At 37.7% G+C, this 25,120-nt stretch overlaps 3 protein-coding genes across 3 annotated transcripts in view; all 3 read left to right on the top strand.

The window, feature by feature from the left end:
* LOC144635521 (uncharacterized) overlaps positions 1-25,120 on the top strand; it is a 76,951-nt gene that overhangs the window by 3,846 nt on the left and 47,985 nt on the right. The window contains exons 6-7 of the mRNA XM_078494618.1: positions 286-408; positions 536-658. Coding sequence (XP_078350744.1) covers positions 286-408; positions 536-658 — 246 coding nt within the window. The remainder of the gene's footprint in view (positions 1-285; positions 409-535; positions 659-25,120) is intronic.
* On the top strand, positions 3,250-13,825 carry LOC144636546 (uncharacterized). Its single transcript, XM_078495782.1, has 7 exons — positions 3,250-3,335; positions 3,565-3,687; positions 5,951-6,073; positions 7,059-7,181; positions 9,175-9,208; positions 9,976-10,060; positions 13,796-13,825. Coding segments are annotated over exons 1-6 (408 nt in total). The 5' UTR covers positions 3,250-3,332; the 3' UTR covers positions 9,978-10,060; positions 13,796-13,825.
* LOC144635526 (lactadherin-like) lies at positions 19,357-23,398 on the top strand. Its single transcript, XM_078494625.1, has 5 exons — positions 19,357-19,890; positions 21,124-21,184; positions 22,528-22,865; positions 23,032-23,161; positions 23,238-23,398. The coding sequence occupies exons 1-5, from the start codon at positions 19,846-19,848 to the stop codon at positions 23,396-23,398; spliced, it is 735 nt and encodes a 244-aa protein (XP_078350751.1). The 5' UTR covers positions 19,357-19,845.

Raw genomic sequence — 25,120 nt, 5'->3', positions numbered from 1 at the left:
CGATTGTGACTTATCGGCGACTTGCACCAATACGGATGGTTCTCTTACTTGTGTTTGTCATGCGGGGTATACCGGCGATGGCAAATCGTGTAGCGGTGAGCCAACAATATATAATATCATTATTTATTCAAAATATTTCTTCTTTTTTTGATTGGTTTAGAACCCCCGGCTAATTCCAGCTAGGCTAGCACCGACCAAATTGCGAAGACGTTTCCATTATTGGACGAATGACGTCAATCTTCCAATTAAGAGAGCCTCATTGTTTTGTCACTATTTCGTTTTTAGATGTAGACGAATGCTCGGGCAATACTCACGACTGTGATTTGTCGGCGACTTGCACCAATACTGATGGTTCATTTACTTGTGCTTGTCATGCGGGGTACACCGGCGATGGCAAATCATGTAACGGTTCGTGACTTGCTTGTTTTTTGTGTGTTTGTCTATTGCACAGGTTGTAGTTTGCCTGTGCATCTCGATCTTTCTATATTAAAACTCTTTAGAGTGTATCATTATTTTGTGACCATTTGTTTTTCAGATATCGACGAATGCGCGGCAAACACTCACGACTGTGATTTGTTGGCGACTTGCACCAATACCGATGGTTCTTTTACTTGTGCTTGTAATGAGGGGTACACCGGTGATGGTAAATCGTGTAGCGGTGAGTGGCATCAGTTATGGTGCTTATGATGTTTGACTGTGTCTCTCAATCGTGCCAACGTATACACGTTGTTTCTCTAATCCTCACTCGCTCTGCTCTTTGTTTATTGAGTCGTTTTTAAAGATTCTTTCACTTCTTTTCTCTTTTATTCGTGTTCTAAAAACGAGTTTCAACTCTTCCCAATTTAAAGGGTTCGTTTGAAAGTAGTATGTTTCATTTTATAGGCTATGAACCAAATATCCGCGTATACAAAAGGTGTCACGTACAGGACGTTAAAACTTGCTGTTACTTTTTACGGACTTTTTACGACTAACACACGGCTAAAAATACGGTAACATGTGCTTTGTTTGACTCGGGTTGTCAAATTTGAGCAGGTTTTGGTGTGTCAGACTTCACGTTAGGCGTGTCAACGATCCCACGCTAAACGTGCTAACGATTCCACGCTTAATGCGCTCAACGAACTCTTAGCCTGACATCTATCATGTTTGACATGACTTCTTTGATGCTTCCAGTCAAGATTTCCATCTTTACGTACTCCTTGAAATCTGGCTGTTCTACCTTTTTTTTTTTTTTAATGAATTTGCCAACCCTACTTACAACACTGAGGCTAAATACAATACAATACAATCACTTCCACTTCTATACGATTTCGTTTTGTGCTGCTGATAATAATACAATTAACACAGGAGTAAATAACTTACAATAACCATTACTTACAAATTATATGGCTTAATTTATATACTTTGTTTTAAAGAATAACTATTTGGCTACAAAGGAGTTACCCATATATCATCGTTCTACCTGTTTAATATCTAAGTCATCTGTTTAATATCTGATTCAAATGTATTATTTTTTTCTAAATATGTATGAAAAATAATCCACACACTACATATCATGCAATGTAGTTCTGTTATTTTGAACTCATGTAAGAATCCGAAATAATATTTTATCAATAACAACTTTTTTTTAGAGCAATGTCGCCAGTTAGTGTTTGGAGCTGAACAAACGTTTGAGGGCAAGCGTCTCATAAATCACGTGATACGGGTTCATGACGTCATGATGGCTCCTTTCTGTGATGCGTTGTGTTACATGGAGGATAACTGTACCAGTTATAACTTGATGAGGAGAAGTGAAGCTGAGGGATACAAATGTGAACTCAATAATTCTACTCATGAGGGAAACGAAAATGACCTTGAGGAGGACCCAAACTATGATTACCGTGGAACTAAGGTAACAGTAATTGCTCAAATATAAAATAGAGAAGACATATATGAAAGGAAGTTCCTCTATTGCTTCCAAAGAACTTCACTGATAAAACATGAGTAGAAAAGCTGGTTAAGGTTAATACTAATACATACTAATTCACTGATATTGTCCCCGGGAGCTTTACCGTTCTTCTGCCGAGATATGACTCGTCTCACTTCGTGGATTGTGAAGGGACTCGTATTCATCTCTATAGGTCCTTTGCAGACGTCGGGCTGGCATCCTTCAGGAAAGTCAGTTTCCTCGCAAGCCACGTTTAAGACCTTGTAGAAATGTTCTTTCCACTTCTTCCTCTGTGATGTGACTTTTCCAACTTTAGCCGGTATCCCAGTGCTTGGCTTCTTGAGGCATCAGTAGCTTCCTCTTCATGTACAGCTCTTTTAAGTTATTCTGGTGCGTTCCCCTTTCAGCCTCTTCTTCTCCCTCTCCTTTTGTCTGCTCTTGTTCTTTTCTTTACTTTCTTGTCTTTCATCTGATAAATTTACTGTCTTTTTTTCCTTCACTCGTTCCGAGAGGTTGTTTATTAGTCTGTGTTTTACCTCGTCTTTTTTCAATGCAGTTCCAAGTAGAGGGGCTTAATCAATACTTTCTTGTCCTCGCTCTTTGCCCAAGAGCCTCAACGCCGTGTTGGGGCCGATGTCATTGACGCTCAGGTCTTTACTATGTTAAGCTTCAAAACGGTCCTACAGGGCTATGCTGTACACGTAAAGGAACTTTTAGATTTTCAGTGTCATTGGCATCTGTTTCCTTCTATTTCTTGCCAGCTTAAGGCGTATCTCGCATCGGACCAGGCGATGGTCGTCTGCTGTGCCTGCTTCTTTTTGCACTTTGACGTGAATTAAGGATCTCCTGAGTTTTGTGTTCCATTTCGTCATGCATTTCCCAGTCTCATCGTTCATCTCTAAGGCAATACTACTCTTCACGTCCAGAGTCGATGATTGCCTCTCCTCTCTCTTCTCTCATCGACCTCATTTCCCCAAAACATGTCTCCCTTACCTGTCCAACTACGAGCACGATGATGATGATGATGATGATGATGATCGGAAACAGGAGTGAGTGAGCTTTTCGAACAAGGGAATGTAATAGCATGTCTTCGATGAAGACGTCTTTTTATCAAAATGAGGTTCTAGTGCAAAAATTCAAAACAGATTGGTTAACTTTTATAAGACTGCAAGTTTTGTCGTTTTAGTTATTTACATTTATTCTGCAGAAAATAAGAAATAATAATATTAATAATATTTCGATACACTCAGATTGTGTCTTCTATTTTATTTTTTGCTTATTTTCTCTTTTTTTTAGAGCGCCTGTGTAAGTAACCCTTGCAAGAACAAAGCAACCTGTCAAACCGGTTTTACAGACAAAGGATATCGCTGTTTGTGTACTCCTGGATTCCAGGGTCAGCAGTGTCAATATGGTAAGAGCACGGATTGCTTGAGGTAAAATGTACTCTTTTCGTATATCTTGCACGCCAATTCATTTGTGAGACACGGAAATGACCAAAAAATCGTTTTTTGTGAGATTTAAGAGAAGCCGATTAAGACACTTTTGGACTTCGAGCAGTAAGTCTTTACCATTAGGCGAATTAGATGTTAAGTTGTCATTTGGCCAACAAAATAGTACAAACTAATTAAGTGTTTTTTTAGATATTGATGAATGTGCTTCAGGAACAGACGACTGCAGTGCTGATGCGGTGTGCAATAACACCAAGGGATCATATAACTGCTCTTGTAAATCTGGATATTATGGAGATGGAAGGATTTGTGAAGGTAAATGTACTTTATATCTTACCAGGTTATAAACATCTTAACGGAACGCTTTTCAACAATTGAGGATTTTAATTCATTTTACATCGAAAGTTAGTCCGTTGAATACCATCTATTAAGAATGAAAAGTCTTATTTTCACATACTCTGCGTGGTCGGAAAGGTTCCTATTTTGCGAATTAGGGTAAAACAAGAAAAAACAACGGCAAGTGAGAGAGTTTGTCAATTAATGAAGTTATTTTCCGTTAGAGTATACTATAAACATCATAACTCCTTACTACCATGTTTCCTCGCAACAACATGTCATGAAGATTCTTAAAAAATACTTTTCAGATCATTTGGAAGATCAGTTGACGAGGAAAACTCTTAAAGGGTTTCGACTTTGAACCAACCGATTGAGTTCAATCAACATTGTGGGGGGAATTCCTTTGAATAATACCTTAATTTAGATGTTCAACTGTCATTTGGCCAACAAAATAGTACAAAGTAAAATATGACCTCGCTCACCACGAGTCTCCCATAGCTCAGTGGTTAGAGCGTCCAACCGGTATTCTGGAAGGTCCGGCATGGGTTCGACTCCCGTTGGGGGAACTCGGAAAATCTTTTTTCCGAGTATTTGACTTGAGAACGCTTCTTCATTTATTTTCACTTTATCCAAGTCGCCATTCCACTTAACAAACTAATTAAGTGTTATTTGTCCAGATACTGACGAATGTGCTTCAGGAACACACGACTGCAGTGCTGATGCTGTGTGCAATAACACCAAGGGATCATACAACTGCTCTTGCAAACCTGGATATTCTGGAGATGGACTAAATTGTGAAGGTGAATGTACTTTATGTCTTACCAGGTTATAAACATATTAACGGAATACGGTGTTTGTAAATATCAACCTGAAATGTTATCTGTCAGAGCATTTACTAAGTACATTTAGCGTTTTTAAATAGCTTTCCAACAATTAAAGATTTCAGTTCATTCAACATCAAAAATTAGTCCGTTGAATACAATCTTGCCCGGGGGGGGGGGGGGTACTCAAAAAAGTTTTATACGGGGAGGCTCCGCCCCGAGTTCTAATCCTTTACCCTTTTATATAGCATTTTGACAGAAATTGTACCCCTTTCATATACATTTAACTGAAAAAAGGTACCCCTTTCATATACCTAAAAGACATGGCGTGGACTTAAAATAGGACATTTTCTTGCATTTTTTATGTAGCGCTTAATAAATTAAACTAATACAGCCATAAATTGCATGAAAAGCCTGAAAAAGGTACCCCTTTCGGGCGGAGCCTCCCCGTATAGGCCATTATAGGGAGTACCCTCCCCCCCCGGGCAATTTTGTAAGAATGGAAAGTCTTATTTTGACATCCTCTGCGTGGTCGGAAAGGTTACTATTTTGCGAATTAGAGTAAAACCAAGAAAAAACTAGGGCAAGTGAGAGGAAAGGAAAAGGAAGAGACTGTTCGCAGTTTAAGGCGGCTCTCAGTGGTGAGCCTGTCTCTAAACATTTACAAATTCTTGGCAATTTTACAGCAAACAAGGTTGCTTAAACATTTTTGCTCTTCATCAAGGCAGCACTGAAAGTCACAAAACTTAACAACAGAGAAACAAATCGTCCAAATCGCAGCTTTGGCTTTTAATGAAGTTATTTTCCGTTAGAGTATCTTTTTAACATCATAACACCTTACTTCCATGTTTTCTCGCAACAACTTTTCGTGAAGATTCTTAAAAATACTTTTCAGATCATTGATCAAGCCTGATCAGTTTACGAGGAAAACTCTTAAAGGGTTTCGACTTTTAACCAACCGATTGAGCTCAATCAACATTGTGGGGGGGATTCCTTTGAATAATACCTTAATTGAGATGTTTAACTCTCATTTGGCCAACAAATGTGGAGTAGGTGCATAACAGAGTTGGTGAGTAGGAGACTAATCTATTCCGCGCTAATGCAAAGCCTAGAGATGCCGTTCATAGTTTAATATCGACGTTTTATCGTCATCGGGGTCAACCATGTTGGAGTTGTTGGCCTCTTCGATGTCCGAGTCAAACAAAAAAACTAACTTTATTGCGTGATTTTACTCTATGGAGCATTTCCTTGGTTTTTGAGATAATTCTTGGAGGGGGGGCGTCTATTAGACACGGGGCGTTTATTAGGGAGGAGCGTCTAATACAAACCTTACACTTCAGGGGAGGGGTTTAATAGATAAGAGGCGTTTATTTGAGAGTGGGCTTTTATTAGATCATTTACGGTAAGTGCTATTTTTCCAGATATTGATGAATGCGCTTCAGAAACACACGACTGCAGTGCTGATGCTGTGTGCAATAACAACAAGGGATCGTATAACTGCTCTTGTAAATCTGGATATTATGGAGATGGACGAAATTGTGAAGGTGAATGTATATTATGGTTTTTACCAGGTTGTAAACATCTTAACGAAATACGGAAATTTTGGAAATATCAACCTGAAATAGATCTGTCAGAGAATTTTTTGAGTAAATTAAGCGTTTTTTATAGTTTTCCAACAATTACAGATTCCAGGTTCATTCTGTATCGAAAGTTATTCCCTCGAATACAGTCTTAAATGGAGAATCGTTAATTGTAATTTTGCCTACATAACAATCTTATTAAATGACATAAACTAATAACCGCAAGCAACCTAAGCTAAAGTAGGCTAACCGGAGTGCTAGTAAGGCTAACCGAACGCTATTTAGGCTAACCGGAGCGCTAGTTAGGCTAACCGGATCCTGGCTTGAATCCTGGCTCGAACTTTAGGTCTCTCTAATTAAATGAAACAATAAACCACAGAATGCAATGGTCACACGAAACATCTCCACGGTCTGGCCAGGACCTGAACGCATGCGCACACATACATCCCTATTAATTTAGGTGATCCACATCCCCTTACGCATTGCCGAGACTATAAAGTCCTAGCCACAGCTCCCATATGGTTCTATATGGGGCTGAGGTTTAAAGAAACCTTCTGGTTCGCCTCTGGAGTAAACGCGGGGTGCATGATCTTATGTGAGACCCTTACGCCTGGCTATCCCATGCTGATGAGTCCTAACAAGGAGAAATCATGTTCTCATCTTCTATCCTTCTATTCAATCATAACAACATTACTTTAAGATTAAAGTAAATTTTTGTTCGATATCGAATCAACTTACAGTTACTCATATCAGATAGAACCCAAATTTGCGTCCTTAAGGATGTTTTTATGGAATACAATCGGCACTTCACTCGTTCTCTGTAAATAAATAAAGGAAGGAAGGAAGGAAGGAAGGAAGGAAGGAAGGAAGGAAGGAAGGAAGAAACGAAAAAAATAAATAAAAGAAATATTAAGGTTGGCTTGTTATGACATTATTTTTTTCTTTTAAGATATTGACGAGTGTGCTTCAGGAACACACGACTGCAGTGCTGATGCTGTGTGCAATAACACCAAGGGATCATACAACTGCTCTTGTAAACCTGGATATTATGGAGATGGAAGGATTTGTGAAGGTGAAACATGAATTTACAGTAGGAAAAAAAATGACTGTTTAAAAAGTTGAAAAAAGAAGATTAGGAAAGAAACGAATAAAAAAGAAAATAAATGCATGGAAAGGAACGAAACAAAATAAAAATATAGACAAAACATAAGGTAACAAAAAAGGAACAGAATTTTAAAAGATACATTAAAACAAAAACAACAGAAAGGTTCCCAATGCCAATTACATGAATAAGTCAAGTGAAAAAATGAAGCACCCTACTCGATCCATCTTTTGAGTGACTTTTACTAGAAAAGTACAGGTGATTCCACTAAATAAGCTTAACTCGCCCCAGCTTTGATCTTATTCCAAGTTCAAACCTTCATCATACTTAACTGTAGTTAGTGGTTGTGTTCGCCTCCGCGGTTTCAGTTGGTTGAGATTAGTCTTTGGATGACGTCATACTTGCAAGTCGTGAGAGTTCGTAAGAAAGCATGACTGACCGGAGAAAGCTGTGTCTAAATATCATTAGTATATACACACTCAGTGATCTTGGTGTTTCAAGTAATCTGATTGGTTCGCTATCTCGGGCTAATGAGCATTATTCACTCCCTACGGAGTGAATAATGCTTGATCCAAACTGAAACAAAATGGCCGGCGTAAACTCGCGTTTCGCCGGCGTTTCTGAATCGCAAATACTAAGAATACAAGAAGATGCTGAACCAGAAAAGACGAAAAAAGGCTAAGAAATTTGGGCTGATGGTTTTCAAAGTAAGAGAAGACTACATATTTCGCAATTTGCAGCACAATGTCCACACAACTCGAGTACTAAAACGATAAACAATTGCTTACCGTCAAGTCACTCTTCGCCCGGCATCGGCAGAAATGAATACCGCAGATTTATCGGCAGCAATATCAAGTGTTATTCAACCAAGATCCTCCACGAATATTCAGGAAAACGTCTTTGTGCAAGAAAACATCCAGTTTTCACCACAGTTCTGCACACATTCAGTATAATCCAAACTTTCAGGTGGATCCTTCGCCAACTGCTCTTTCAATTTTCAATTCAAGTGAACTTCAAAAGCTTTGATTCAACGGTCAAAATGTTTTGCAAGCAGGTTTTTGATTCAGATTGCAGGTTTGAGTGGTGTTAAAGGACCATTTTGCTAGATTGTGACGAGGATTTTATCGAAGATTAACTAGATTTGCCATGTTTGAAGATTCTGTAAACTGTTTCGCGCATGTCGGTTAGTGCCGCTTGTATGTACGTTTTCCACGCATGAATTGAGAGGTCAATTAAATCGACTTTAAATGGTTTCCTTCTGAAAACTTTGAGATCGCTTGCTGTTGAGATCACTTCATGTGTATATACTAAAACAATTATTCTTTGAAATCTCGGTGAATAGCGGCAGAATATTCACCTCGCCGCTCCGCGGCTCGGTGAATATTCTGCCGCTATTCACCGAGATTTCAAAGAATAATTGTTAATTATTGTTTCATATTTTTCTTCGGAAAACGTCGTATACTAAGCCGAATACAAGCTCTATTGATTGTGGTTCAGTTTTACCTGCCGTACATTTTTGTTTCTATGTTATTGATTGGTTTTTCATATTTATGTTCATCTCCTACGGGCTGAAAAAGAAACGTCAAAGACCGCATTCTGATTGGTTGTTCGTTTGCAAACTAAGCGTTAACCCATGCATCACGTCTGGTTATAATTTTAGTTACTTTGTTTCTTTCTTGATTATCTCGGCGTTAATTTCCTAACGACAGTTATAGGGCTGAATAGAGAAGAGGCCACATTACTGAAATGGCTAACTTAAGTTCTCTGTGACCACAACCATGGTCTTATTTTAGTATCTAAAACGATACAACAAACGAAGATAATTATTTCAAACCTCTGTCTCAACAGTTAATGCATGTGTTAATGTTTTTGTCCTTACCATCCATCGTCCGATTCCAATACCGTCAATCGTCGGTCAATTCTATACTGACTTCTTTTCAATTTTTTGCCTTCTTTGATCTAGTTTTGCAGTGCAAGGAACTTTACGAGAGGAATTTGTGAGTGGAAACAACTCAAACCTTCTTTACTTATGTAGTTTTACAATGTTGTTAAGTATGTATAACATCACTAGAGAAGTGAAGTGGCATGAAATTTAATAGTTATAATTATTCAAAAACCTGCTTTGAACCAGTCGCAAGCACATATAAATAACTTTCGAGAATGAAAAGTTGTTTATCCGCTATAACAAGTCTATGATTGTTGGTAGGCCTGTCCCGAATTTGCTCGTAAAATGCTGGAAAGTTTCTCCCCAGAATGCGAAGAAGACGCTATAAAATTGCTAGAAAAAAAAAAAAAAGTTGCTGGCATGGTCGAACAAAACGAAAAACAAAAGTTGCCCAGTATGTGTTCAAAAGGTTGATAAACATTCAGGAAATTCGCATAAATTGAAATTTTCTATGTAATCGTTGGATTTTTCGTGCTTGAAATGTGCTCTTAACCTATATCCTCCTCAAAAATCGAGGTTGCTACAATTATTGCAAGTGTTCAATGTTTTTAGTTTGTTTTTAGAGCCCTTTGCTACAATCACACAACATTATATGGGGAGAGGGGGGTATCTTAGCAGACTGTGATGTAATATAAAAACCAGTGGAAATTTGTCATAAAAGCTGCAAAGCGAAGTAAATGTGTGGACTACTTTTGTCTAAGATTGTAGAACCGCAAAAGTTGCTCCAAACGCCAAAAGTTAATTAAAAGTTGCTTTTAAGTTGCCGAGTACAATCGAGAGGGGCCTATAGCTAATTGTTGGACTATTTTTATTCTTCAGGACCAACGAAAGGAATCCTTATTGTGGTCTTGGGGCGTGCGGATTCGAACATTGGACTCTTGTTATGAAGATTGACGGCTCAAAGGTTATTACAGATAATTTACATATCGCGGAGATATTTTTTGTTATCTTCTAACCTCAAGGCAAATGTGCAGGGACCGCGCAGGAAGAATTTGAGTGGGGGGGACTTAAACTCGAACGCGGAAATGCTCCCCCTGGAAAATTTGGATTTCAATTTCTCTTAGATACCGGAAAATGCATTTGAAATTAAAAATTTAAATGTTTAGCGCTTAATTAATCGGGCGGGGCCTGGGCCCGATTCATAATCTGTGTCAGATTTTGTTGTTTTTTTGTCGGTAAATCGTTCCAGACGCACGCGGCCCAGCCGACTCCTTGGTCACGGTCACGCAAGTTTTGATGTTTCGGTTAGCGATCGCTCGTATTACCTTAAGGTTACTATTTTTAGCGACTACTAATTTTAGCGATTTTTTCAAAGCAAGATTTAGCGACTATTTAATTTAGCGATATTTGGAAAAAATTAAAAAGTGAGTAATATCGTGTAAACCAGTTTTTAATGAACATATAGCTAAGATGGAAATAAATGTTCAGTAAAAGAATAAACTCACTTGAAATTGAACGAGTATTTTGCATTGCCAGAAAGAACAAAGTTACAGTCATCTATTTTTAAAAAAAATTTTCAAGTCGACTATGCTTAACTTTGTTGCCCTTTTGGGGTGGGAGAGGGGTATATAAATTTAACGAGTTTTAAATTTGACCGAGACAAATTTTAGCGAGCACTAAATTTAGCGATTTTTGCCCAGCTCGCTAAAATTAGTAGCCGCTAACAATAGTAACCTTAAGGTATGAACACTCTGCTCTCTGTTCAGTGTGGAGTGTATGTTTGTTTCATTCGTCCGTTTGATTCAGCGGGCACTGAATGTTTACAATGCAAAGCCGAGAAGTGTTTTGACATGTCCAAGCTAATTTAAAATGAAACGATTACCCACGGACCCAGGCGACTCCTTGGTCACGCAAGTTTTGATGTTTATTGGCGATCGCTCGCCTGTAGTTATAAATAATCATACATCTATTTTAAAAATATTTACGAATTCTCTGCGCTCTGTTTTTTGTGAAATATTTATTTTTTAATTCAAGCGTATGGCTCGGAGCAAGCACTGAGTATACACGTTGCAATTTGACATGTCCAAACTATTTATAAATGAAAAATGAATTATTTTTCGTGTGTTATGCAAGTGTTTTGAGTTTATTTTTGGAATCGAAAGGAAATTGCAAACCCAGCAAAAATTTGTCAGGACACGCCGGACAAGGGGAAATTACCTGCTGAATCACGTAGGCAGGTATTCTCTATTTGCGTGCTTTCAATCACGCGACTTCGCAAATGCCACTGAAAGCTGTGTTTTTCTAGCAAAATAGCAGTTAAACTTCAAGAACTTGATTTTTAAGCTTCTTTTATTTTAACCAAAATCAATTTATGCCATTCAAGTGGTTTGAGCGTATTTTATGTTAGATTCGGAACAAAATAAATATTTGCAAGCCCAGACAGGAATTTGTTTATGCATCGACAGTGGATCAAAAAAGAAATGACGTAATCAGGGAAATTTCAGTTCAATTCTCCAAACTTCTTGACTGGTGCAAAACTCGGACTTGAGTCGTCGGCCGACGCTAAACGAAGAAATACAACGGGATGGCCTCAGTCTTCTTTTTATTTGGGCGTGAAATGGACTCCCTTTTATTGTCATTCAACTGGTTTTGGTTTATTTTATTCAACATTTGGAACAAAAAAATATTTGCATACCTAAGCATGAATTATCCGGCAAGGCATGTGGCATAAGGCAAGAGATGATGCGATAAGGGAAATTCAGCTCACGCACACTCCGTGACTGCTTTTGACCCGTGCCTTTTTGACCCTTCTAGCCAATTTTAAAAAAGAACTGAAAAGAAGTGGTCAAACATTAACCGCCCGATTATAAACTACTTGAAGTTTCTTGTTTTTTTGTAAAAGTATTACTTAAAACGACAAGACGTTGCGATAAACAGACCTTGCTCCACAAAACGTTCCATATAACTACTCACTGACCCTTTAAACCTAACGTTAAGACACGAACCTTTCTCACCATGTTGTAGACCGGCAACTGAGATGTTACCAGAACGAATGAAAACAGAAAAGACAATTTCACTTTCATTGTTAGAAAATGAAATACCTTTAGCTAAGCTCGAAAACAAACCGCATTGTCTTATAAACTTAACCCATTTGTTCAGATCGAAACTGACCAATGATGAAACAGGCCTTTCTCATGAGAAGTCCACTCGCCCTTAAAAAGTCAGTGTATAGTGTAAAGGGCATGATCCTGTAGTAGCGTAACATTGTTTCGAGTCTATTTTGGTAATAGGAACTGCCATTACTTTCGTCCTTTACAAATTAAATCAATGATATGGCGTCCAGAAACGAAATAATTTCAGCAATTTTTCGTTGTTTTTTTTTTAATTCATTATAACTTTTTTATGTTACTGTAAAAAAAGTGGGGGCCAAAGGTCCCCTAGCCCCTCCCTCTCCGCGGGCAATTTTTTTTTTACGCCCACTTTAGACACTTAGTTTTTTTTTGAAATTTATAAAAGAGGAAAAAGGAAAATGTTCGACATAATGTGCCCCGGTGTGGAATCGAACTCGGGTCGTTTACCTGAAGAGCGAGTGTGATACCGCTACGCCACCGGGAGCTGGCTCCCAGAATTCGTACATTTTAACTATATATCGTGTTTCCCTTACAAATATCGATAGCTAACCGTAAACAGGCTAACCAAAGTGCATAGTAGGCTAACCGAAGTGAATAGTAGGCTAAAAAGGTGCAAAGTAGGCTAACCGAAGTGAATAGTAGGCTAACCAGAGCGCATAGTAGGCTAACCGGAGTGCATAGTAAACTAACCGGAGTGCATAGCAGGCTAACCAGAGCGCATAGTAGGCTGACCAGAGCGCATAGTAGGCTAACCAGAGCGCATAGTAGGCTAACCGGAGTGCATAGCAGGCTAACCAGAGTGCATAGTAGGCTAACCAGAGCGCATAGTAGGCTAACCAGAGCGCATAGTAGGCTAACCGGAGTGCATAGCAGGCTAACCGGTACTAATTACCAAGTGGCGGCCATCTTGAAGTGGGCATAAAAAAATTGCTCTCCGCGGTCCCCTAATGTGACACTTAAAGGAAAAACACAATAAATAAATTTTCGCAGCGTTGAAGGCCTGTTCCAGGCTCTCGGTCGGTGGAGCGAAGAAAGCGAAGGCGCGCGAAAAAGAGGGGAAATAAAACTGACTTCACATTCTTTCTGCGCCCCACTGATCGAGAGCCTGGCACAGGCTATTTTTTACTATGCATAACTTTAGACACTTACGCCCCAAGATAGGGATAAAACAGCTAGGGCGTGACTGTTTGTCACAAGCATTTATGTTACTAAAACACAATACTTTTTACGGCCTGTTATGTGATCGGAACAGTTTTGGTTTAGTTTTAGAGACTCGTTAGCTTGGGCTGTCTGTGCACCAAACTAGAGTGATAATAACACTTGACGTTGGTCACGTGTAACCCTTAGCCCCTCAACAAATTTGGAATTTGATTTTTCAGTTCATTTTTAACATTGTTAGTAGAAGGAAAGGGAATACAAAGGGAAGAGTCCCAACGTTATTGTCTGAAATTGTAGCTATATAGAGGGGTGGCATATCGTGACAAGCGACGTGATTTAGTTATGATTTACACACACCAATCTAAGGCCATTAAATAACCAACATATTCTATCAAATCTTTCTTCCCCAGGACACCTTTCGCTATCATTCAGATCTTTGGAGCAACAATGAAACTTTTTATCTAGCAGGAGGAGAGACTGGGCTTGACACACAAGAAACTAAATTGACGAGTTACTGGGACACATCCTTCTCCAAGATATGTCTTGGTATGAGGATCCACGGCGAAGAAAACACGAATTTTCTCGCTATAGACAAGACAGCTGACTCTTTGTACTCATTAATCGCTGACGGAGTGCACCGCAGCACCTCACTGGGACGTGACACGTGGAAGACGCTGATTGGTTCACAGGCCTCCTTACAAAGCAACTGTAACATGGAAGGTTTCAATGCTCGCTGCTACTGGGATGCTAGTTCCAGAGCAAGAATCGGTTTCGTTGCCAACAATGACGATGACTGCTGGACTTGTGATTCCAGAATCGGTTTTGGTACAGGTGGATTTCCTGATGAGTCCAACACCTGTGGGAACGTGGCAAAAATATTAGCAGATAATGGAGAAAAATACCTTTATGCAATGTGTTACGTTTTTGTCCGATAAGGAGTCAAACAAATAGGTACTTTTACTGTCAAATCCTTTCAAAGTTTCCTCTCAGTAGCGAAGTATGAATTCGAGCATTGATGTCAATTTGATTCCACTTATCGCTACAACATAATTAAGACGGAATCCGCCAGGACTTCGAGTATTAATTGGACAAAATTTTGTACCCTTGAACCCTTGGACCAATGAAATGACGCGCGTGATTAGTACCAGAACGGACATCAATGGGGTAAGATTTGCCCACCGTAACTCTCTTGTGAGTGATGACCCATCTTTTTTATCGTATTTTTCAAAACATTGCTTGGTAGGGAACATTCAGAAAAAGTTAAAAAAAATCGTTCGAAACCTTCCTTTTCCGAGGAATCACCTTAATATTAATATTTACCTCTGTAATAAATAGATGCAAATGATAAAAATGGGTGTTAAATAATGTGATATTTATGACTAAGAGCTGATTTAAGTCATAAGCTGAAATATATTGTTCTGCTGTTGATTTTTTCTCGATAGCAAGATTCTCTCTTTCAGATCTAAACTTTAATACTAAAACTTGTAAAAGTCAAGCTATACTTAAAATATCTAGATCAAAGAACAACCTAAGAAACACTTATTCTAAGTTGTTAGCATAGTTTAGTTCAACTACATTTGCTGTATAAAATAATCCACTTAAATATATAAATATATAAATGCACTTAAATATATCTAACTGGATTTGTAAAAACGTGGTCAACGAAAAGTGACCTGAGTGTTTTTTACTACGTACATTGCACTGCGATATGGCTAAAAACATGCCCAGAAAGAAACAAGAAAAATGAACAACAGCGCTGAAAGGTAGATAAGAAAGAGGAGAAGAGAAAAAAAGACTGACATTCACTTTAGTTTTTATATCGTCTACTTACGGCGATTGGCGCTTAAAACGGTGAAAATTTCCATAACCTGGTTTTAATAAATCCGGTCAGATAAACTTACATATTATTCTGTGTAAATTCAAATAAGCATTCAGAAATTCAATTTTTTCCGCCAGGAAATTTTGCTACGATTCATAAATGTGTTGGATAAATGGTTCCCTTTTACATGCCTTTTATATATCAACAACCAATCGACCATTTCAATTTGCTTCGACTTTCTCCTTAATTTGTGTGTAAATGTAACTTTAACCATTAAATCGTACAGCTCTTAAGTTTACAACAGCATTAATGTAGTTAAATTGATTTCATAAACTTTTACACCCAAAAAACTATACATGTTAAAATTACTTGACTGACTGACTGACTGACTGTTTGACTGACTGACTAACTGACTGACTGACTGACTGACTGACTGACTGACTGACTGACTGACTGACTGACTGACTGACTGACTGACTGACTCACTTACATTTATCTCCATGGTAAATAAATAAAAATGATAGAAATGCGTGTTAAGTAATATGACCGTTATCTCCAAGAGCTGCCTTGAGTTACAAGCTAAACTATATTGTTCTGCTGTTGATTCGATATCAGCAAAATATTACCAAATGCACCCACCTTTGTTAGTTGGACCGCATGAAGAACGGCGAGTGATTTTTTTTCCACTCGCTGTTCTTCGCGCTAATCTCATTTTTGCTCTGCTTCCCAACTAACAGTCCATTGGTGAGACATTTTTGTTGAATAAGAGCCTTGATGTTAATATAAGTTTCACATGCACGAAGTTGCACGAGCTACAACCCCACGAGATTCACAGAAGATTGATTTGTGATGGCAGGTGCGTTGCCACGTTTTGGGGTTGGGCGGGGGGGGGGGATTGCTTGAGGTCACGAACTGACTGCTTCCAGTCCAAACTGAGTAATGGTGGAAGATATGTGTTGCATTCGCGATGTGGTACATACTCACCCAATTTAGCAAGCTTCCTTCGATATATTGATATGGAGGTTTGATTTCCTTTTAAAAGTAGTTCATATCATAAATATCGCATTGAAAACCCAATACGCTAGCCTGTTCGAAACAACAGCAGCAAAACATAGCTCAATTACCCAGGCCAGTGTTCGAACCGGACCGCTCGATCCGGATCGATCGAGTCCAGCACACCATTAGGCTACTGCACCTCCCATTCTCTTTTGAATGCTGTTTTATAATTGCTTGTTTTTTAAATATCTTTAAAGAGCGACATTTGATTCACATGGGGTGTTTCATTGTTGAAATCGTCTTGGAAGATTCCTGTTTTGAAGGTCTGGTCCCAAGTAAAGTAGCTTATAACACCGAAAATAATTTCCAGTTGAGCAAAACTTCCTGTAAAAACACCGTTAAGGTAAAGGTAAAGTCTGCGTAGAGCTTAGTGGCTTATCTTGCCCAAGCTTATCCCTGTTTCTGTAGCAAGAAACGACTTCCCACTCCACCTTCGATGGGATGCTATTCAATTGCAAGTTGTATAATAGGGATGTTTTAGACCCTGCTTTGCGGCGACTGATGTCATGTTCTATTTTACCTTTGTTGGTATAACCAGTTGGACCTGTTTTTCATGTTCTATTTGGGTTCGACAGGCTTCATTTTACTTTTCAATCACAGGAGTGGTTTAAAATATTGCGTAATCTTTTTCATTATATTCGAAAACACTTTTTGTGATTATGCAAACTTCTTATCTCATAAGTTATCTACTTCAGAACCATTGTTTTCGAACAATGGTTTTGTACTCGATGCGCTTAAGTCCTTATCAAAAACGTTTGTAAAATTCTTTCCTCCTTCTCCCTTTTATTTTTCCCACCGCTGCCGCCTCCACCACAGTAATGTTATTTTTTATCTCCTTTTTCACAATTCTACTTCACATCGGTCCACCTTCTTCTCCTCCACAATAATGTTTGACTTGTTGGCTTCATCCTTCTCTTCCTCCTCCTCCACCACCACCACCTCCTCCTCTTCCAGACCCTTCCACAATTGTATTTACCTTCTCCTTCACAATTCTATTATTTGCCTCCTTCTCCTCCTCCTCCTCCATCGACACCTCCACCAACAACTCCTCCACCGCAGCCGCCACTACAATTTTATCGCGTACCTAGACTACCACCTTCACCGAAGATTGCCTAATTGAAAATGGCAGGCATAGCCTAACGAGACAAATGGAGCTACAGTGGGGGTACAGGCGGGGTACAGAAAGGAAAGGAAGAATGGGTACAGAAGGGGATGCAGTGAGGGTACAGGCAGAGTTGCCAAGCACAAGCGCGAGAATTCGGAAACGTTTCTGTATCCAGCAAAGAACAGAAAACAAGATTGAGTTAATTAAAAATAAATTAATAATAAAAAAGTCATTTGCACAGCTCCGCCTGAAGCGGACAGTTTAGACCGTGTTTTTTTCATTCAGTCAAAATTATAGATACAGCTCGCAATTTTATATGGCTAATGAACTTTAAGCCTTAATCTAGGGAGGGGGGAGTAACTTCCCATACGTTCTATTAAATAAATCTTACCGATGTTCTCAAAACTTGCAAAGCATTCATCGGATTAGTTGTAGTCAAACTTTTTTCGAAGATAACAAATTGATAACAAAAGATAGCAAGTTTTTTATATAAGCTGCAGTGGTATAGCGAGTGGTAGCAAATCGATAAAAATGGTATCGCACATGTGTGGATAAAAATGATGTGATATCATTTTTGACCAATCAGCTTGCAGAGTTTTCCATGTTTCAAAGCTCAATGAGCCAAAGGTTATCGATATTAAATCGAAACATTCTGGGATCTTCCTCGACAATCTTCGGTAATCCTCGGAAATCTTCGGAGACATTCGTGGGACCTTCGGACAACATTTTGAAAATCTACGGAAATCTTCAGAAAATGGTCGAAATTCTTCGGAAAATCGTCAAAAACATCGTAATTAGTTGCGCTCACTCGTGAGATATCGATTTGAAAACTCGAAGATAAATTTCATATCTCCGCGCAACCATGTATTATTCTCTATGTACTATAAGCAAAACAATACCTATACTTTATATTGTACATGAAACAAATTTGGTTGCGCATTCTGATGGTCCCAGTATGAATTAAAATAGATTTTTTGCTTTGTTCTTGCCAACAGTCCCTACTGTTTTGATTAGTTTTTCATAAGCTCTTGTTACACCTTAATTTGATGCAGCTTAACAATAACCTCGATTTTCACTCCTTGTTAAATTTACCCCCTGTAAATGGGAGAGATGGATCTTTAAAGAGCCAAGTTGGACCAAATTGAACATTTACGGTAAGAACCCATTTTTATATTGAAACATCTGTTTTCCCAGAGAAATAATAAAACTTCATTCGTAAAAGAAATGTTAACGACGTTTCCACCAACACAGACACCTTCAAGTTGTCACTTTTCGATTTGTGATGGACTTTGCTGCGAAAAAATAAATAAAAAAATACATAAGCGTACTTGATGCTAATGTCCAAACCTAAGTTAAATGAAAACCGATTTAATTAAGAGATTTTTATCTAACTCTTAAAGATGTTTTATTATTTATATATGTGAGAATGACGCTGTTTTAAATATCTGCTTTACTTTCTGTTTACCAGTTACTATTGTAACTATACTTTTTGCTGTCACGCAGTCAACTGAACTAATTCACTTTTGAGACAAACTTTACGCAAATCTCCCACTACTGATTAGGGTAACAAATTAATTTTATTTTTGTATTTTTTATTCAGGATGTACAATAGTATAATAGAGAAAAGGAACAAAGCAATTAAAAGGAGGATGAAAACAGTTCTGAGGAGATTTTCTTTTTTAACGAATTAAGGCAGTTAGACTAAGCTTTGTTAATACTTATTTGTTCCCTATCAACAGATCAGAATCCATTTAAAACTTCATGACAAGCAGTGACTCATTACCTGTCTTCAAAAGATTGTAATAGTGAAAAAGATATTTTTGTGTTTCAAAGAAAGGTTCAGTTCCAAACATACAAACAATAATAGTGCAACGTCATAGAAACATAATTTGCTTTCAATACAAATTACTATTGACAACTGGGAAGATCACAATAAGGGTTGAAGCTTGTTAATTAAAGTTACCCTGAATACAGAACGAGAGTAATTTTTAAGTAGTAGATAAAATATGAGCGGGAGATCTGTATGGGCGTTTACAATGGCGAGCTGATAGGCGAGCCATTGTAAACGCCCATACAGATCGGACGCGAATATTTTATTCTACTTGTGAAATGAAAACAATAAATTGAATGCAAAGTATTATTATGCGAATCAGTAGAGATCTGTATCAAAAGTTAATGAATACTAATTAGCTGAGCAGGAGTTTGTATCAAAAGTTAATTCTATTGATTGATTTGTATGGGGGTTTACAGCTGTGTACATGTGATCTGAATACTGTGCTGGGATTGGTTTGCACCCTCATGAATTATTAATGCATTTTACAAGACGTATTCAAAAATCATCATCAAAGAACCCCCAAGCGGGGTATTTCAACGAGGTATTGATAAGTTTTCATAAAGACTGCTTGTGCGAGATTTTTGTAATGTTTTAATGACAATAGTGTTATACGAAATGTGTGAACGAAATTATATTTGAAGCAGTCATGTACCGTGTACAAGTTCACAGATATGTGGCTCTTCCATCAACCGTAAGTATTTATGTTATTTTAGCCACAGTAATTTAAAAACTGCTATGATGCACACACAGCAAATTTGGTGAAATATAGCTGCTTCATCTTTTATCAACGATTCTAAGAGTATTTTCTAAAAATGTATGAACCAAAAAGGAAAAAGTTGAGATAAAAGTTTCTTACCCTTGTTCGTCTAAAATTAAACCCCATACTAGACCTTTCAACAAGATGATTCACATGTAATTTAAGCTTTATTTTTTAAAAAAACATGTTGAAGTAAATTGTAGAAAAATGTATAAACTGGTCGGCACAACGGACATCTTTTCCCAAAAAACTGTGAAACAGAGTTTTGTAAAATTTAGTCCACATTTAAACAAAGAAAAAAATACTTTGGTTAGGATACAGAGGATACAAGGATTTATTTTATTCCAATTGCTTAAATTGGAAATTCACTGCGATGATCATTTATCACTTTCATATACATCCGCAGTTCATATATGAATCATTTCATATACATTACATGATACCGGTATTGTTGCAACAGAAGTATATGTTGCTTGGTAACCACTGAAAAATATAATGATGATTTGTCAATATAATGGTGACTGAATTGTAATTTTTAAATCATATCTCACGTTAAGTCTAAAACTAAACTACTGCGAGCCACCTTAAGAAAAAGGAAATGTTTCCCGTGTTCTCCTTACGGTTGGGTGGCAAATCTTTTATGTATGCCTTTTTTCAAATCCAAACTGCCAAGCTTAAATCATCAAAAATACTTTTGCTCTATTTCTATCTTCCTCATTTAATACATACCTGTTATTAATTTAATATACCTGATATTAATCCAGGTTATGGTCTGTACTCTATGATACGGAAAGAGCTTTTTCCCGTCGATTACATCTGCTTTCTAACCTGCTTTTACATGTGCTAGATCAGTGACGCTTTCGATTTTAGAAAATAAGAAAAATCGATCGATTTGAAGTTTGGAATATCCCCTTCTTTTCGCTTTTGTCTCTAAAATTTCCATCCAACCGAAAGCATTCTGTGAGTTTTTATTTTTTTATATTTTTCGTGAGACATTTTTATTTTAACCTTAACCAAACAAGCAGAGCTTGATAAATACTCTAGAATTCTGCGAGCCGCACTGTAGAATACGCCCTAAAAATTGACCAATCACAAAGCACACTCTACCTTAGAAACATAATAAAATGAAGTTCAGTGAAGTTAGCAAATTTCAATGGTTTTCCGCAGGTTTTCCTGTCTTTGCTGGCAATTTCTTTGTTTCATCTTGGACAAGTTCTAGGTGTGGTTGGTAAGAAAGATTTTATAACTGTTTTCATTATTAAATAAAACTAGTAAGTGACCAAAGGATCTGTCCGGGTATGGCAGGGAATTTTATGGCGTTTCATAAATATGAGGGTGCAAATTGTTAATCCCTTATTTTGTATTTAATATAAGCCAAAAACTTTATATTGCACCACTGGAACAACTCGGTATAGCCTCCTAAATTACACCTTTGCAATTAAAAGAACCCAGTTCAGTTTTAAGCTCGCTGGTTTATTCTAGACCCGCTGAACCCGTAGTAAAGATACTTTTAAAGTATTATATGTTTTTTTAAACACATTCTGAAGTTAAATAGATGGTTTTCACTGTCACGCCACTGCCACGCCACTGTCACGCCTCGAAAAATTAAATCCAAAACGATTGACTCAAAAAATTCAAGAATATTACATGTTGTCGAAAACTGCTATATGAACTACTTGTCCAAGTCTCTGGTCTGTACGTTATTCCGTACTTGAGTTATCCGTCAAAATGTTTCACGCAAATTTAGAGAGCACAGTATGGAAACGCCATGTTGGAGCCTAACTGCTTGGGCTCAAGCATGGCGGCCGGAAATCAATGACATCTGGCATTAAATTCTGCTACAAAAAGCGGTCAGATCACCATCATGAAAAGTAAACATTCACATAAACACTTCTCGCAAAACCTCAACCATTCAGATTGTTAAAAATCGCAGGATGAGGCATTTTTTAAGCATACGTGACAGTCTTCTGGCGGTCATCTTTGATCTCGTGTGGCTTAAACCTCCGAAATTCAAAATGCTCTATCTTAAATACGGCGAATGCTATCGAGTTAAAAACCTTCAAAAAGACATATACTAAGGACGTCTATTGATCAGTGAAGGATAAAAACTCAGGGGTCTTGCGATTCTGGGATTCAGAATTTTGATGACGTCACGTGAAAACCAAGAATAGCTCTGTGACATTTTTATTCCAATATCAGCATTCCAATAAAGCTTTACAATGTGGCATGTAATTTCTAGTGTACACGTTGTGGTCCAAATTTACTCTTGGTACAATTTGGGATTTTCTTTTGTTTTAGTGTATGGTAATATATGATAATAGTATAAAGCAAAGAAAAACACCAAATTGAGCCAAGGTTTAAACTGAACCAAAACAAACATGCCACAACCTTAACAATTTTAAGGAAAGATGCACGGTTATCTTTTCCATCAGAGTATATAGCTAAACAGTACGAACCCACAAATCCTACATTTAAGTTACCAACTGCGCTGATGTAAGTGTAATGAGAAAATTAAGAACTGAGCATGATAACCATAACCTAACACAAGTTAATTAAATCACTTTTATCTAGATAACTGTTTCCACAATCCTGTTGGTGTTGCCAGTCAATTTATAATTCCTGACCATTGGATGTCAGCTTCGTCTTATTATAACAATGACGCTAATTACCAGGCTGCTTACGGTCGACTGCATGGTAGCAGGGGTGATGGATGGTGTACAGCCTCAAGTAGTAGTAATGACGACTGGCTTCAAGTTGATCTCGGACAAATGTTGCAAGTGTGTGGTGTTGCTACTCAGGGAGACGGAACTCATGATGGACTTGATGAATGGGTAACAGACTTTAAGCTGTCTTTTTCGTCTGATGGAATCACCTGGACAACATATAAAGATGGACATGGCGCTCAAGTGGTAAGTTTCCTGGTCTCAACCAGCGTCAAACGGAAATGGGGAGGCTGTCATTTGTTTTCTCTAAAAAATCGTATATTCTTAGGATAATATCAATTACGTTTGTAATAAGCATTGTTACTCTTTTCTTTAAATGAAAAACTCTTCTTCGTCATGTTCTTTTTTACAGGAATTTCACAGAGAAGGTGACAGTGACACAGTTGACCAACACAAGTTACCAGTGGCAGTGTCTGCAAAATACATTCGCTTTCATCCAACGCAACAACATAAATGGAACTGTCTAAGGGTCGAGGTGTATGGTGAGTTGACACCTTAACTGTTAAGTTATTAACCAACTATTTACAACACTTATTGATGTTGTGTTAATGTTAACAGATAGCGATGAATGTTTGGCCAACACGCATGACTGCCATTTGTCAGCGACTTGCACCAATACTGATGGTTCTTTCACTTGTGCATGTAATGTGGGATACACCGGCGATGGCAAATCAATCAATCAATCAACTTTATTAAAAGAGGGTAACGGCAAACAGTAAAAACTACTGACAAACAAGCGGCCCTCAGATTACAAATTACAACTACATAATATATACAATTGTAAAAATCGTGTAGCGGTGAGTTATAGGATCATGTTTAGTTTCGCTCTGTGTCGTGTATACTTCAAGGATTGTCACCAAAGCAAACTGTAGGGTACCACGTGTAGTATGGTATTTCAAGAATAGGTGTTAACAATATCTTTGGTCAAAAAGGTACTGAAACTGTATATCTCAGGGCGCTTTCCAGTTCTTTTCATGGGAGACAAAGTACTAGTAAGCAAGACCTTATATCGATTAGAAATTACTCAGTCGGTTAGCAGGGTAATGAGTGGTGGGGGAGATCGTGATAGTTGTTGTCTCATAAGAAGATGCTTTTAAGGGGTAAAACGTGAAAACAATTAACAATCGACTGTCTGAAAACGGTCACAAAGATCGCGCTCTTTAAATCCCAGAAACAAGTGTTTACACCTATTAAGTTAGACTAAGACACCAACCAGTCATTGGGATTGGGATTGTATTGAGTCATTGAGTCATTTACTTCTTCAATTTTTATTAATTAGTATTGATTAATAGTTTATTTGTATTAATTTTTATTATAACTGTAATTACTAGTATCTACCTGATGATTTTTTTACCGTGTATAAAGAAATGTTAAATAAAAATAAATAAATAAAATATATAAATAAAAAAATGTTTTCTTACTATTGTGGTAGATATTGATGAGTGTGCCAATAATCAAGCTAAGTGTCATCCTTCTCTTGCCAATTGCTTCAACACTAAAGGGTCCTACAGTTGCCATTGCCATCTTGGATACGAGGGAGATGGCATGGACTGTACAGGTATATTTGCCACACTACTTCACATTGCTTTAACTCCATCTTATTTGCCAATCATTGTACTACAGGCACGTTTTTGGTCAAGAATGTCAAACATTGGCAACCGTACAGAATTGAATCATAAATATCATAAGACCATAATATGTTCATTCATCAAACTCTAGTACTAGTTACATCATCCAAATCTACGAGTTCTTCGTTTCAAAATGGGCTAAGATTGATCCAGTTTGGCTTCTTTATCTCACTCGTTCGTTTAAAAGGGAATTTTGCAGTGGAAAAACCGGAAAGAAGAAGGCAAGGCAAGCATTTTGGGGTTACTTTCGGGCCTTTTGCAATTAGAGGTGTTTACACAGTTTACGAGCGGGTCTATGACAATTTTTAGAACTTTGATGATCTCTTAGAGAGACTTCCTCCAATAACCAAAGCCAGGTAGGTATATTTTAAATAAATATCTACATGTGTGTTTAAACAAGGAATTAGAACATTTGGAGTTATACCACATGTTAAAAAATAATGTTGAAAATTACCGTTACATTCAACTTTTTGCTATCGTGAAAACCTTTTCCGCATTATTAATTATTTCAGATGGAAGAGTTTCGCTTTCACCCTAAAATTGTATTCTAAAGAAAGGAAAAAGAGTTTTACTGTTGATAGAAATCGTCCAAACTTCTCCGTGCGGCTTTGTTTGAGAACGCGAAGAAAGTTTACGATAGCGAATTTCGGGTTAAAAATTGGGTCATTTTGAGACTTTGACCACGAAAACCGATTTTCTTTTTTTCTCGAAATTAAAAAACTTTTGGTGGGAGCAAACTACATCAGGTTTATTATCTACCTAAAAGCTATTAATGAGCAAAAAGTGAAGGGAAATGATTTTTCAACTATTGCC

Source organism: Oculina patagonica, chromosome 13 (genome assembly GCF_052425735.1).
Source record: "Oculina patagonica isolate OP01 chromosome 13, crgOcupat, whole genome shotgun sequence".
Taxonomy (NCBI): Eukaryota; Metazoa; Cnidaria; class Anthozoa; order Scleractinia; family Oculinidae; genus Oculina; species Oculina patagonica.
The sequence above is the reverse complement of the archived record's forward strand: the minus strand, read 5'-3'. Positions and strand labels throughout refer to the sequence as shown.

What these genes read in the sequence shown, in the direction of transcription:
- LOC144636546 (XM_078495782.1), top strand. An exon ending in AGATGGACGAAATTGTGAAG is followed by an intron (nt 6,074 to 7,058) that starts GTGAATGTATAT and finishes TTTTCTTTTAAG; the next exon opens with ATATTGACGAGTGTGCTTCA. An exon ending in AGATGGAAGGATTTGTGAAG is followed by an intron (nt 7,182 to 9,174) that starts GTGAAACATGAA and finishes TCTTTGATCTAG; the next exon opens with TTTTGCAGTGCAAGGAACTT.
- LOC144635526 (XM_078494625.1), top strand. Translation starts at nt 19,846, where the DNA reads ATGTACCGTGTACAAGTTCACAGATATGTGGCTCTTCCATCAACC. An exon ending in ATGGACATGGCGCTCAAGTG is followed by an intron (nt 22,866 to 23,031) that starts GTAAGTTTCCTG and finishes TCTTTTTTACAG; the next exon opens with GAATTTCACAGAGAAGGTGA. An exon ending in TCTAAGGGTCGAGGTGTATG is followed by an intron (nt 23,162 to 23,237) that starts GTGAGTTGACAC and finishes TAATGTTAACAG; the next exon opens with ATAGCGATGAATGTTTGGCC.